Source organism: Apodemus sylvaticus, chromosome 23 (genome assembly GCF_947179515.1).
Source record: "Apodemus sylvaticus chromosome 23, mApoSyl1.1, whole genome shotgun sequence".
NCBI lineage: Eukaryota > Metazoa > Chordata > Mammalia > Rodentia > Muridae > Apodemus > Apodemus sylvaticus.
Genome location: NC_067494.1, coordinates 41607416 through 41621860, shown reverse-complemented (window position 1 = coordinate 41621860; position 14445 = coordinate 41607416). Strand labels below are relative to the sequence as shown.

Sequence of the window (14445 nt, the reverse complement as noted above, 5' to 3'; positions counted from 1 at the left end):
TCCCTGAAGCACCCCCATCCCCCTCTCCAGTGACATCCATTCCTCTCAGGTCTGTCAAAGAAAGAACCTTCTGCCTCCATTCCCCCAAGCACTCTTACTTCATTACTTCAAAGACAGATGTTTAAAATTTCAAAACCCAGATAGCACAGAAGTCTGAACTAATAACATATGTCAAGAAGACAGAACCCATGTGTTGATATTCACTCCACCTCTACCTTTCCTCCAATAGACTTCAGGATGAGGCATGGATGGTATTGTCCCTTCTGCTACTGCCAGGGGTGGGGGGAGCTCATAGGAATCACCCAGTTGCTTCTTAACCCTCTCCCTTGCTCCTTGCTAGCGGAGAGAGTATGTCAGCCTCTATAGATGCTGATCACAAAATCTAAAAGGGTCCCAGGGACCCTGGGCACCCCATCCAGTCACTGTGAGCTGCCCTCTGCCCTGCTGCCAACCTTGGGGCAACTGCCTGCCCTCATGTGCCCACAGGAACGACTGGATTCAAAGCCAGGTTCACGTTCACCTACTCAGGGTAACGTGAGCACCTCTTCTGTCTACACCACTTCCATCTACTTTCAGGTCCACTCTGAAAGGCTAAAAGTCTAAAAGACTTACTTAAAGCTATGCTTTTCCCAGAATACACCACGCTGACTTTTCCCCTGGACACTGTGACAAATTCACCCACTACTGCTCTCTTGGAGCAGCATGTCGCCCCTACACTTACCTCAGTTTGTTCCTCCTCTTGCCTCTTTCTTGATTTGTGAGAGGGAAGCTGTCCATCCTGGAAGGCCTTCCAGGGAAAGTTTCAAGCTGTTGCTACGAACTCTCCATCAAAACAGATCCGGTGAATTTTTCCACGTTCCATCTTATTAACAAGATGGCCAACTCTGATAGCACATGAGTTCTTTACCCGGAGATAACCAGAGTTACCAGCCCACTCACAAGAGGCCCATGCCCCAAAACTGACTCGCAAGCACTGGCTAAGGGGTCAGCAGGATATTTCCCAATGGCAAATAGGGGCTCTGTGTCTCTATAACCACCACTACTTAGCAGGTCTAAGAAAGCTCTAGGCACATACGAAGTGGTGGGTCCCTGCTGCATTTCCCCTTCTACTGAAGAACAAAAAGGACTATATTTCAAAGACTGTAGCAAACTCAAAGACAGTCCCAAGTTCACCTCTGCAAGGATTTTTGTCAACTTCCTTTGCCTGCCTTTAACCTGGTGGCAAGAAGGTAGCTAAGATTATTTTTCCCTCCCTCCCTCCCTCCCTCCCTCCCTCCCTCCTTCCCTCCCTCCTTCCCTTCCTACCTCCTCTCTTCTTTCCTTCTCCTTCTTCCTCTTCTTCTTCTTCCTCTTCCTTCTCCTCTTCTTCCTCTCTCTCTCTATAATATATATATATATATATATATATATATATATATATATACACACACACACACACACATACACACACACACACACACACGTACACATATACATACCTATAATCTAAGAAGCCTAGATTAACTGGCTAAGAGCTCCCCAACAGACCAGGTGCGGCTCAGTAACACAGCTTTTGCTCATCACAGACACAGCCCCAGTGCCATCTATGGCAGCATAACAAAACCGATCACAATCACACGGAGAGTGGGCAATGCTATCCTGGTTAGCAGCACAGGTTCCTGCATGTATAAAAAGCTAATGTTGTGAGCTACTATTCAGTGGACTTCACCATCTTCAGACTCAGAGGTAGAAGGATGTGTTAGGGCACTCCTGTGACCTCAGCAAGTACAAGAGGATCTGGGCTGCTGGCCTAGTTTCATTTCTGTGGCTGCGACAAAATACTCTAACAAAAGGCAACATAGGGAAGAAAGGCGCCTGTCCTAGCTTACAATTCCAGATCACAGTCCCCATTGTGTGGGAGTTGCAGCTTCAAGCAGCCAGCTCCATCTCACCCACAGTCAGAAGAGATCAAGGCATGCATGCCCATTTGTTTGCCTATCTCACAGGATTTTTCAGCCCTTATGCAACTGCCTTGCCTAGGGAATGGTACCACCCACAGTGGGCAGGGTCTTCCCACATCAACTAAGTTAAGACAATCCCTTGTAGACGCACCCACAGACCAACCCAATGTAGCCAAGAGTCTTAGAGACTCACCTAGAGTCTCTTCCCTGATTCTAGGTTATATCAAGATGGTAATGAAAGCTATGTAGTGAAACCCTCTAAAGGAAAAAAGACTCTGAATCAGCTGAAGTAGCGGAGTCTTGATTGTATTTGTTGCTCATTACAGGATAGATCAGCCTAAGAGGTTTGAGAGGTCCAGAGAAGTTAATTATGCTCACCCATGACCATAGTTCATACCATAAATCAGGCCTCATCCTAAGGACTTAGCAAGTGTTTGTCCACCTCAGTCAGAACAAGCCTGTGAGGTAGATTATGTCACTTGACAAATGGCAGAAAGTCAGCGTTCTCTCAGGACCGCATCAGGTCCTCAGACCAACCAGGAGTCAGCGTCAGACCCTCAGCACTAAGCTTGTGCTTGAGCTCTGAGCCCCATGGCCTCGTTTCTACTATTTCTAAAGAGAACTGGAGTCCAGCACATAGTTCTGTGAAACCTCAAATTAATGAAGAACTGGCACCCCATTTGCTATACTCTGTAATGGGGGCAGCGGGGAAATAAACCATGCCTCTCAAAGTAATATATCTCCAATTTAAATTTAAAAGGCAAAAATATTAGTGTGGTTATGATGAAAAATTAGAACTAGAGACTAAAACAAAGGAAAAAAGGGAGCTGTGTGGCCATCTGCCGCCCAGTGATCCACCACTGAGTCGGGCCTGCATTGCTTTTCCATACTGAGGATTGAATTTAGGGCCTTGTATGTGCTAAGCAAGCTCTCTACCACTAATATACCCCCGGGAGGGGGTGGGGTTAAGGCTGTTCTAGATTCCTTTCTGTTACTTGTGATTAAAAAAAGAAATCCTCTGGCCAAAAGCAGCTGAGGATTTATTTAGCTTACACTTCCAGGTCACAGTCCACCACTGAAGAAATCAAGGCAGGAACTCTGAGACAGGAACCACAGAAGAACCCTGCTTCCTGGCTTCCTCTGCTACCTTAGCTCAGGCCTACTTTCTTAGGAATGGCACCACCCACAGTGGGCTGGGCCTTCCTACATCAATCATCAATGGAGAAAATCTCTCACAGAGGTGTCCACAGGACAATCTGATCTGGGCAATTACTCAAATGAGGATCCTGCTTCCCGAGTGACTCTAGGTTGTGCCGAGTTTACAATAAAAACTAACCAAGGGGCCGAGTGATTGTTTAGTGATTTGGGGCACTGGATGCTCTTGCAGGGGACCCAGATTTGGTTCCCAGCAGCCACAAAGCAACTAATAACTGATCAGAGGATCCAATGCCCTCTTCTGGGCTCAGCAGCACTGTATCATATGGTAAGGCAACATACATGCAGGCAAAACACCCACACACATAAAATAAAATGTTGAATTATTTTAATTAAACAGTGCTTCATGATGTAGGTCAGACTGACCTTGAATTCACAGTTCTCCCGCCTAACTCTCTTGTCGCTACTTTGTTTCCAACCCAATTCCCCGATAAAAGAAAATCTCAATTCAATCAGTAACAAAACAAGCTATAAACCTAGATTGGGAAGATCTCCCACTACACTACTCTATTTCCATCTCTATTATCCCATATAACTTGCGGTTTCTCCAGGCCACGAGCTTCTCTCTTCTCTTTCTGCAACCTCTCCATCAAACCCTTATAGCTCCTGTCCATCCTGTTGATCCCCCGTGGCTCCTCCCCTAAACTCTCAGCTCCTCCCCTAAACTCTCAGCTCCTCCTCCTTCCTCCTGCTTAATCATTAGCTCAAGCCTTTATTTGAAAAGTTAAGGTGGGGGAGAAGGTCCACAAGGCAACTCCTCATCTACAGCCCCTCTGAGGAGTGGAGTTAGCATCAAACTACAAGCCCAGGGCTTTCCACAACACTCTCCCAAACACTAGGTGAATGCCACCATTCTCAAGGCTCTGAGCATCTTAACCTGAACCAAAGGGCTTCACTAGGCTAGTATTATATATGCCTTAATACACGATGCGTTGTTCTTTTACTAAAAGGACTTGATCTTGTTCGTTCATGGTGTGTGTGTGTGTGTGTGTGTGTGTGTGCGTGCGTGTGCGAGAGAGAGAGAGAGAGAGAGAGAGAGAGAGAGAGAGAGAGAGAGAGAGAGAATGGATAAGGAGCTCTGTTCTCTCCTCCTACCTTGTGGGTGGGTCCTGGGGATTGAACTCAAGCTTAGCAGAAAGCTTCTTGACTCCACTGAGCGGTCTTGCCAACCCTCATGCACTTACTCTTGTTGGCTAGCAATGGTCCAAGTTTCTGACTTGTTCCCAGTGCTAAATGCTTTATATTGGCAGAGTAATGTTCTTCTTCATATGGTTAGGGTTTTTTTTTTCCAGAGTTATTTTCTAACTCTGAAATTTCTTAACTCTGTGGCAATGTCCCATAGCCAAGAATAACCTTGACTCAAAATGTTAAGTATTTCATTTCCCTAAAAGGAATTGTAACCCAGTGGTGTTTGGCAAGGGGTGTATTATTTATGGTGGAAAATAGGGTGTTGAAAGGTGGCGAGGGAGTCTATAAATAAGAATGGGAAAACATAACCCCCCAAAAGAGAGAGGGGAACAAGGGGACCCTAATTATAGAGATTGCCTTTTGGCTCTTGATGTGATTTCCGTCTGTGTCTCAGCTGTGGTTGGCCTGGTTGCTGGGGGACTTGTGCTGTTACTACCTGAGACCAAAGGGAAGGCTCTGCCTGAGACCATCGAGGATGCCGAGAACATGCAGAGGTAGGAACCTGGGCTCCCCGGATGAACTCCTCCACAGACATTTAGAGGCATTTCCGGATCCAACTGGGGAGAACAATTAGGTTCAATTCCACATCTCATATCTTGGGAGCAAAGCAAACTACATCAAAGCATTAAACATCAAACAGAGACAAGGAATTAGTGAAAATGCCGGAGGGGGGCTGCTTATAATTCATAGCTTCATAATGGAGGGTTAGTCTAAACATGACAAAAAAAAAAGGCTGGGGCCTGTGGGAGAAAGATTAGTCTGTATGCATTCACCACAAAAATTCAGAGTTGAATTGGAACACTCTCATCACTGGTCAACTTGGGTAAAGTGTTTAGCACTATACAAAGGACTGGCTTTCTGAATGGATATGGAGAACTCTAACAAAACCAAGGGAACTGAGCAATGGTAGTGCATGCCTTAAATCCAAATACTGGGCAGAGGCAGAGGCAGAGAGGCAGAGGCAGAGGCAGAGGCAGAGGCAGGGGCAGAGAGGCAGGGGCAGAGAGGCAGGGGCAGAGGCAGGTGGGTCTCTGTGAGTTTGTGGCCAACCTGATTTACAGAGTGAGTTCCAGGACAGCAAGGGCTACACGGAGGAACCCTGTCTTGAAAAAAACAAAACCAACCAACCAACCAAACAAACAAACAAACAAAACACTATGAGAACTTCCCCCAAAAAGGAAGGGCCTGGGGCCCTGACTCAGCAGAAAGGAAAGTGAATCACTCACACATACATGAAAGTAAGTCCCACCTCTTTCATAACCAGAAATATGTAAACTGACATAGCACGGGTGTCCCTCTGTGTCTTCAGACATCAAACTACCCGGGGCAGTCTGTACTGGGGAAGAATGCGCAGGGCCCAGCATGTGGTGTGGATAACACACTGAGCCCTTCATGGTGGTGAAATGTGTTAGGTGGTAGGACTAACCGTTAAAGGATCTTTTAATGCAACAAAAGATTAGAAGAACCTAAATGCCCTTCAGTTGGGACTCCAGTTGAATAAATTATTGTATGCCATACACCAAAGCACTGTATAGCCACTAAAAAGAATGATACAGCTTTATGTCCACTGATAAGTCCTCAAAAATATATTATTTGTAAAAAAAAAAAAAGGGAAAGAAAAGAAAGTGAAGAAAGAAAGAAAGAAAGAAAGAAAGAAAGAAAGAAAGAAAGAAAGAAAGAAAGAAAGAAGAAAGGGCACAAGAAAGCATTCATTCTAATATTTGGGTAAATAATACATAAATACATATAAATATAAACTAGTATTGAAAATAAAATGACGAAAGTATAGAAATATCAGGTTTTACGTGAGGTTTTTATTTCCGTTCTTTCTATAGCCTCTGGTTATATAAATATAACCTGTGGCCCCATAGAGCTTTTCTAAAGCAAGAGATGTCACATAAGCTCAGTTCCCAGGATCTGTGACAACGCCAGATGTGGGAACCTGGAACAGGCATCTCCTCTTGTTGGCAATTTATGGGAGCTGCTGGATACTGTCTCTACTCTTTGGAGAGCAAACCTTTTGTGGGAGACCACAGTCCCCCATTTCCCATCGTCCTCAATCTGATCCACTTCTATTACTGTCTGGTTTCCATGACTATTTGCATTTGAAGCGCCTAAGTGAAAACAGCCCCCTCCCATCTGCAGGTACCTTCCTGTGCACGGTACCCTCTCCTCTGGAGGACAGAGACTCCATCCTGAGCACACTCATAGTCCTACAGCTGTCACATCCTGGGAGAATAAGCCCCAGATTTGTACCATAAACCAGTCAAAGTCCCTCCGGGATTTTCCTCAGCTAGCTCTGGCGCCTGAAGGTGAGGAACACAGGCATAGACTCACATAAATTATCCTGAGGGCCTCGGGCTTTGGGATCTCATGGGATAGTGAAGAGAATGCTGAGCTATTAGGCTAAGGGTCCTGCAAAGAGGGCGTACGAGGCAGGGTGCTCATAAGCAGGAAGGCAGACTGAGAGCACACTCCTGTTTTGTGCCCCAGACACAAAGAACAGGACCAAGGAGCCCCTTCCCCGCCAGCAAGGGCTCTCAGACTACCTAGCTACAAACACAGCCTGCCTGACTTGTGCGAGTGTTTGCTCCTGACCGCCCTAAGCCTGCCTCCTTTTCTGTAAATGAGGTGCAATGGTGGCTATCTTCGCTGATAGTCTTGTTGCTAGTGGTACTGTTGCTATTGCCGTCAGTGCTATTGTTACTGATCTAGGTCACTGCTGCAACCAGCAACAACAGCGGCAATTGGTATTGTTGCTACGTCTCCTGTTGTTACTGACGCTAGCCCAACATTTTCTAAGACTCTCACCTAGTACTTTCCAAAGCTTTTCCATGCATTCTCTCATCAAATGCTCACCAAATGGGCCTTACCGTTAACTCCACTGACAGCTGAAAAGAACACAGGCACAGAGATAGACAACTCTGTCACATAACCAGTAAGCAACAAAGCCACGGTGCCAACTGGACCAGACAGGTCCATAGCCGTCGCTTCTGCTTCTCATGAGGGCTACACGTACCTAGGATAAGGCGTCTCCACCTACGTGCAGGGCTAGGCATTCAGACTGTGTCCGTCAATACACTTGCCGCGGTTCTTGCTGCTTCCTGACATCGTGCTATTCCTGCTGCTTTTCTTGGTGCTCCCATAGCCACTGATGTTTTCAGTTGACCCAGCTGCTGCTGCTGCTGTTGATGCGGTCACTGCTGCCACTGGTGCTGCTGGTATTAATGCCACTTTATCTGTGGCTGATGTAACTGATGATCCCACCCCTGGGGTTGCTACGGCAACTGTTGCTGTTGTTGCTGATGAAGCTGCTGCCATCTTCGCTGATACTCTTGTTGCTAGTGGTACTGTTGCTATTGCCGTCAGTGCTATTGTTACTGATCTAGGTCACTGCTGCAGCCAGCAACAACAGCAGCAATTGGTATTGTTGCTACCTCTCCTGTTGTTACTGACGCTAGCCCACCAGTTGTCGCTCCTGCTGTGACTGATGTTATTGCTGTTGCTGCTGCTGTTAATGAGAAGGATGTTGTTATTGCTAGTGCTGATGCAGCTATTGCTCTTGTTGGTGCAGTTGTTGCTGCTGTGGTTGGTGTTGCTCTTGCTACGACTGTTGGTGTTACTGTTGCTACTGCTACTGTTGCTATTGTAGCTGAGGCCATTACTGTTGTTACTGCTACTGCTAATGTCACTGTGACTAGTTTAAATGCAGCTATTGTTCTTGATAGTTCTATCATTGCTGCAATGATTGATGCTGAAGATCTTGCTGTTGCGGATGCTAATACAGCTATTTCTTTTGCTGCTACTGTTGTTGGTGATAATGCTGTTGCTGCAACTGTTGATATTATTGCTGCAGCTGTTGTTGCTGTTATTGTTATTGTTGCTGTTGCTAATGCAGCCAGTGCAATTATTACTGCTATCATTGTTGCTGCTGCTACAGTTGGTGTTATCATTGCTAACGCTGCTGTTATTGTAACTGTTGCCACTGCTGTGTTATTGTTTCTGTTGCTAATACAGCAGGTACTGATGCTGCTGCAGTTGCTGAAAACAATACTGTTTCTGCTGAGGCCATTTTTAGTACTGTTGATGTCATCATTGCTAGTAATGCTTTTGGTGTTTATTGTTATTGCTGCTGCTGTTGCTGCTGCAGTTACTGCTACCGTTGCTGTTGTTTCTGTTTCTGTTACTCTTGTCATTGCTATAGTCACTGTTGTTATCCTTACTGTCATTGCTGCTGCTGAAACTGTTCCTGGTGACACTGTGGCTGTTGTTCCTGTTATTGTTGCTGTTGCTGAAGATACCCTTGTTGCTGTTACTGTTGCTACTATTGTTACTGTTGCTGTTGCTGCTGCTGCTGTTACTGTTGTTTCTGCCTTTACTGTTGCTGCTGCTGTTACTGTTGCTGTCAGTGTTGTTGCTGTTGTTCCTCTTACTGCTGCTTTTGCTACTGTCTCTGTTGCCATTGCTACAGTTACTGTTGTTGCTACTGTTACTGCTACTATTGCTTCTGTGGCTGTTGTTCTTACCGTTGCTGTTGCTGCTATCACCGTTGCTGTTGCTGCTGCTCCTGTAGCTGCTATCACTGTTGCTGCTGTTGCTCTTACTGTTGCTGTTGCTGCATTTACTGTTGTCGCTGCTATTGTCACTGTTGCTGTTGTTACTTCTGAAACTGTTGCTGATGTCACTGTTGATGTTGCTGCATTTGCTGTTGTTGCTGATAATGTCACTGTTGCTGTTGTTACCACTGAAACTGTTGTTGCTGTTGTCACTGTTGCTGCTATTGTCACTGTTGCTGTTGCTGCAGTTACTGTGATGGCTGCTGCAGTTATTGTTATTCCAGTTATTGTTACTATTGCTGAAGTTATTCTTATTGTTGCTGTTACTACTATTACTGTTATTACTGCTGTTGCTGCTGCAGTTGCTATTGTTGCTATTATGATTGCTGTTGCTGTTACTTTTTCTGCTATTACTGTTGCTGTTGCTGTAGTCACTGTTTCTGCTGTTACTGTTACTGCTGTTACCCTTGTTGTCACTGCTGTTACTCTTACTGTTGCTGTAGTTACTGTTGCTGCTGCTGTCATTGTTGCTATTGCTGCTGTTGCTGGTGATGCTGATGCTAATACTGTTGCTTCTGCTGCTGTCACTGCTGCTGCTGCTATTATTGCTGTGGTTGCAGTTACCATTGTCCCTGCTGTTGTTATTATCACTGTTGCTGTTGCTGTTGTCACTGTTGCTGCTGAAACTATTGCTGCTGCTGCTGTCACTGTTGCAGTTGCTTCTATCACCATTGCTGTTGCTACAGTTGTTATTGCTGCTGTTGTCGCTGTTGCTGCTGAAACTGTTGTTGTTGCTGTTGTTACTGTTACTGTTGCCCCTGTTATTGTTGCTGCTGCTCCTACTGTTGTTGCTGAAGTTACTGTGGCAGTTGCTGTAGTTAATACTGTTGCTGCTGCTCACACTGTGGTTGTTGCTGCAGTTACTGTTGCTGTTGCTAAAGTTACTATTGTTCTTGTTATTATTGCTGTTACTGTGGTTATTCTTGTTTTTGGTATTACTGTTGCTATTATTGTTACTGGTACTGCTGCTGTTGCTGTTGCTGCTGTTACTATTGTTTCTGCTGTTACCTTTGTTGCTGCAGTTACTGTTGTTGTTGCTAAAGTTACCATTGTTCCTGTTATTTCTATTGCTGCAGTTATTCTTGTTGTTGCTGTTACTGTTGCTATTATTGTTACTGTTACTGCTGCTGCTATTGTTTCTGCTGTTACTTTTGTTGCTGCTGTTACTGTTGTCACTGCTACTACTGTTGCTCCTCTTACTGCTGCTTTGGCTGCTGTGACTGTTGCTATTGCTAATAATACTATTTCTGAAATTACTGTTGTTGCTGCTGTCATTGTTGCTAATGTTACTGGTAATGTTGGTGCTGTTACTGGTGATATTCCTGTTGCAGCTGTTGTTGCTCTTACTGTTGCTGTTACTAATGTGGGTTTTATTTTTCTTACTGTTTCTTCTGCTGATGTCACTGTTGATGTTGTTGTTGCTACTGGTGATCTTGTTGCTGCTCCTATAGCTGCTGTCACTGTTGCTGTTGTTGCTCTTACTGTTGCTGTTGTTGTTATTGCAGTTACTGTTGTTGCTGCTGTTGTCATTGTCACTGTTACTGGTGTTGCTTTTGCTGCTAAAATGATTGTTGTTGCTGTTGTTGCTGTTGCTGTTGTCACTGTTGCTGTTGCTGCATTTACTATTGTTGGTACCGTTGTTACTGCTGTTAGTGTTGCTGTTATCACTGTTGCTGCTTTCACTGCTACTGTTAGTGTTGTCACTGTTGCTATTGCTGCTGTTACTGTTACTGTTGCTGCTGTCATTATTGCTGTTGCTGTTATCACTGTTGCTAGTGCTGCATTTACCATTGTTGCTGCTGATGTCAGTATTGCTGTTAATACTGCTAAAACTGTTTTTGCAGCTATTGTCACTCTTGATGTTGCTGCTGTTATTATGACAGTTGCTATAGTTACTGCTATTGCTGCTTTTGTCACTGTTTCTGTTACTGCAGTTATTGTTCCTGTTATTGTTGCTGAAGTTATTCTTGTTGCTGTTACTGTTACTATTACTGTTACTGTTGCTACTACTGTTGCTGTTGCTGCTGCAGTTGCTATTATTGCTGTCACTAATGTTTTTGCTGTTACTATTGCTGCTGTTACTATTGCTATTGCGACAGTTACTTTTATTGGCAATGTTACTGATGCTGCTGCTGCTGCTGCTGTTACTGTTGCTGTAGTTGCTGTTGCTGCTGTTGCTGCTACTGTTACTGTTGCTGTCACTGCTATAGCTGTTGCTCCTTTTGCTGCTATCACTATTCTCATTGCTGCTGTCACTGTTGCTGCAGTTACTGTTGTCACTACTGTCATTGTTGCTGTTACTGCTGTTACTGATAACATTGTTGCTGTCTCTGTTGCTATTGTTGCAGTTACTATTGTCACTGCTGTTGTCATTGTCACTACTGCTGTTACTGGTGTTGCTGTTGCTGCTGAAACGATTGCTTTTGCTATTGTTGCTGTCACTGTTGCTGTTGCTGTTGCTGCAGTTACTGTTGTTACTGCTATTGCTACTGCTGCTGTTTCTGCTGAAACTGTTATTGTTGCTGTCACTGTTGTTCTTGTTATTCTTGCTGTTGCTGCTATCACTGTTGCTATTGTTACTCTTAATGTTGATGTTGTTGCATTTACTGTTGTTGCGGCTATTGTCACTATTGCTATTGCTCCTGTTGTCATCGTTGCTGTTGCTCCTGTCACTTTTGTTGTTGCTGTCACTGCTACTGTTGCTGCTATTTCTGTTGTTCCTGAAACTGTGGCTGTTGCAACTGTTGCTGTTGTACTTGTTATTCTTCCTGTTGCTGATGTTACTGTTGCTATTATTGTAGTTACTATTGTTGATGCTATTACTGTTGTTGTTACAGTTACTATGGCAGTTGCTATAGTTACTGCTGTGGATGCTATTGTTACTGTTGTTGTTGCTGCTCTCACTGTGGCTATTGCTGCAGTTACCATTGTTCCAGTTATTGTTGCTATTGCTGCAGTTATTCTTGTTGCTGCTGTTACTGTTGCTATTACTGTTATTTTTACTGCTGATGTTGATGTTGTCACTGTTTCTGTTGCTATAATTACTATTGTTGCTATTACAGTTATTATAGCTATTACTGTGGTTGTTGCTGTAGTTACTGTTAATGATATTGTTCACACTGTTGCTGTTGTTACTGATGCTGTTACTGCTGTTGCTACTGTTGCTGCTGTTGCTGCTGTTGCTGCTGTCACTGTTGCTGTCGCTGCTGTTACTGGTGCCACTGCTACTGTTGCTGCTGAAATTGTTGTTGGTACTATCACTATTGCTGTTTCTGCTGATACTGGCGCTGTTGCTACTGTTACTGTTGTTGATGCTACTGCCATTGCTGCTGTTGCTACTGTCAATGTTGCTGTTTCTGCTATTGCTATTATCATCTTTGCTGTTGCTGCTGCAATTGTTGCTATAGTTACTGGCATTACTGCTGTTACTGCTGCTGCTATTGTTGCTATTGCTATCACCACTGATGCAGTTACTGTTGTTGCTGTTGCAGTTGCTATTGTTGCTGTTACTGTTGCTGCAGTTACTATTGTTGCTAGTGTTACTGTTGTGGTTGCTGCTGATACTGTTATTTCTACTGTTACTGTTGCTGTCATTACTGTTCCTATTGCTGCAGTTACTATTGTTGCTGATGTTCCAATTGCTACTGTCACTGTTGCTATTGTTGCTTTTACTGTTGCTGTTGCTACAGTTACTGCTGCTGTAGTTACTATTGATGTTCCTGCAATTACCGTTGCTATTTATGTTACAATTGCTTTTGCTGTTGTCACTCTTGTTGTTACTGCTGTTGCTACTCTGATTGTTGCTATTTCTGCTGTCATTGTTGATGTTGCTGCTGTTACTGGTGCTGATGCTGCTGTTATTGGTGCTGTTTTTGTTTTTACTGCTGCTGGTGTTTCTGTTACTGTGTCTGCTGCTGCTGTTACTATAGCTGCTGCTGTTATTGGCATTGTGGTAACTTTTCCTGCTGTTGGTTTTACTACTGATGCTGCTGTTTTTATCAGTGTTGCCACTGCTATCCATGCAGTCACTGCTGCTACTGTCACTACAGTTGTTGTCCGTGGCATTGCTGACACTGCTACTCTTGATGCCGTAATTGTTGCGACTGTTGGCATTGGTACTGCTCTTAATGTTGTCATTGCTGCTCACATTGTTGCTGTTATTGACACTGTGTCTCTTGCTGACGCTGCTGATGCTCCCACCACCAATGCTGTTGCTGTCATTGATGTTCTGTGGTTGACCCTGGACACTTAGGGAGTTTGGTAGATTTTCTTGTCCCCCTGCCTGGAACCTGGTAGGCCTACAGCACCACTGGATGATTTGATAAGATTCTGTTCTCCGCATCTCAGACTGGACTGGTCCAGACACTGAGGCCATGTTGGGAAAACGAGGGAGGCGTTGGGGAACTGGGGCAGCCCACGCCTGATTTAGCGTGAACAGGAACATGTACAAAGGGCAGGGCTGGGAGCAGCACAGGAAGAAGAGGAGCCCTAATCCCAAGACCATCAGCAGCATCCATGTATTCATAGAGACGATATTAAGAGAACGTACTGGCTGAGTGATGTTCTAATCACAGCCTTCACTCATGAAATAATTAGGAAAGACTTGGTAAAAGAACTTCTTAAATTTTGTGTGAGAACGAACCAAAGTGTCTGGATTCTGCAATCATTCTATTTAATCAGTGTAGATTTATATTCAGTCCTCAGCTACGTTCTCTGTTATTGAAGAATGTGAGACACCAGGAAGGGAATTTAGGAACACTGTCTTCTGTGAGTGATTCTCCGGACTCCTCCCATCCTCCTCATGAAGGCCATCTCTCAGATGTTGTAAGAATGATCTTGGGCAAAGCCTACACTTAGGTTTTACTTCATTTCTTTCTTTGGTTTCATTTCTTTATTACCCGCTTGATGTTCCTTTCAGCTCCTCATGCCAAGTCTTTCTCAACAGTCTAATTTGACTTCTTATTGCAGAGCCAAGAAAAAAGAAAGAAAAGAGAATTTATCTTCAAGACAAGAAAGCTGACGTTCCACTAAGCTAAGGAGAAAGGACACTGTTGCTGCAGATGCTGGCATTGCCCTCTCTGAGGCCAGAGGCAGAGCTTCTGTCCCCCTCACCCCAAACCCACACAACCCAACCTCACTTACCCCGGAACTCCATCACCAGGGAGCTGTAGCCTGCATAGTTTGTTGCACTGATGTACCAAGCTCTTTCTCCCAACCAGGATCTTCTACCTTGATCCACCCTTAGCAGTCCCAGTAAATGATCATTGCTTTACTGGATTTGTTGTTTTGGTTTTTTTTTTTCATCTTTATACTTCTTTACTTGGTTTCTTTCTCCACCATGACATCAAACCAAAATACACAAGGGAGCTGTGGGCCAGTACACAACCAACTATTAAAAAAATAAGAAATCTGAAAAACCAATAAACATGAGAGAAGAAATTTTATTTTATTTTATTTTATTTTTTGAGAAAAAAAAAACTCAGAAT

At 44.3% G+C, this 14445-nt stretch overlaps 1 protein-coding gene across 2 annotated transcripts in view; it reads left to right on the top strand.

Annotated features, from left to right (window-relative positions):
• Positions 1–14199, top strand: part of LOC127673942 (solute carrier family 22 member 2) — a 40864-nt gene extending 26665 nt beyond the window's left edge. The window contains exons 10-12 of one of the 2 annotated variants that reach the window (XM_052169743.1): positions 4738–4837; position 5047; positions 13930–14199. In XM_052169743.1, coding sequence (XP_052025703.1) covers positions 4738–4837; position 5047; positions 13930–13995 — 167 coding nt within the window. In that variant the 3' untranslated portion in view covers positions 13996–14199. Of the gene's footprint in view, positions 1–4737; positions 4838–5046; positions 5048–13927 lie in introns of both variants that reach the window. The other variant, XM_052169742.1, reaches the window with a different exon arrangement.
• The last annotated feature ends 246 nt before the right edge of the window (positions 14200–14445 follow it).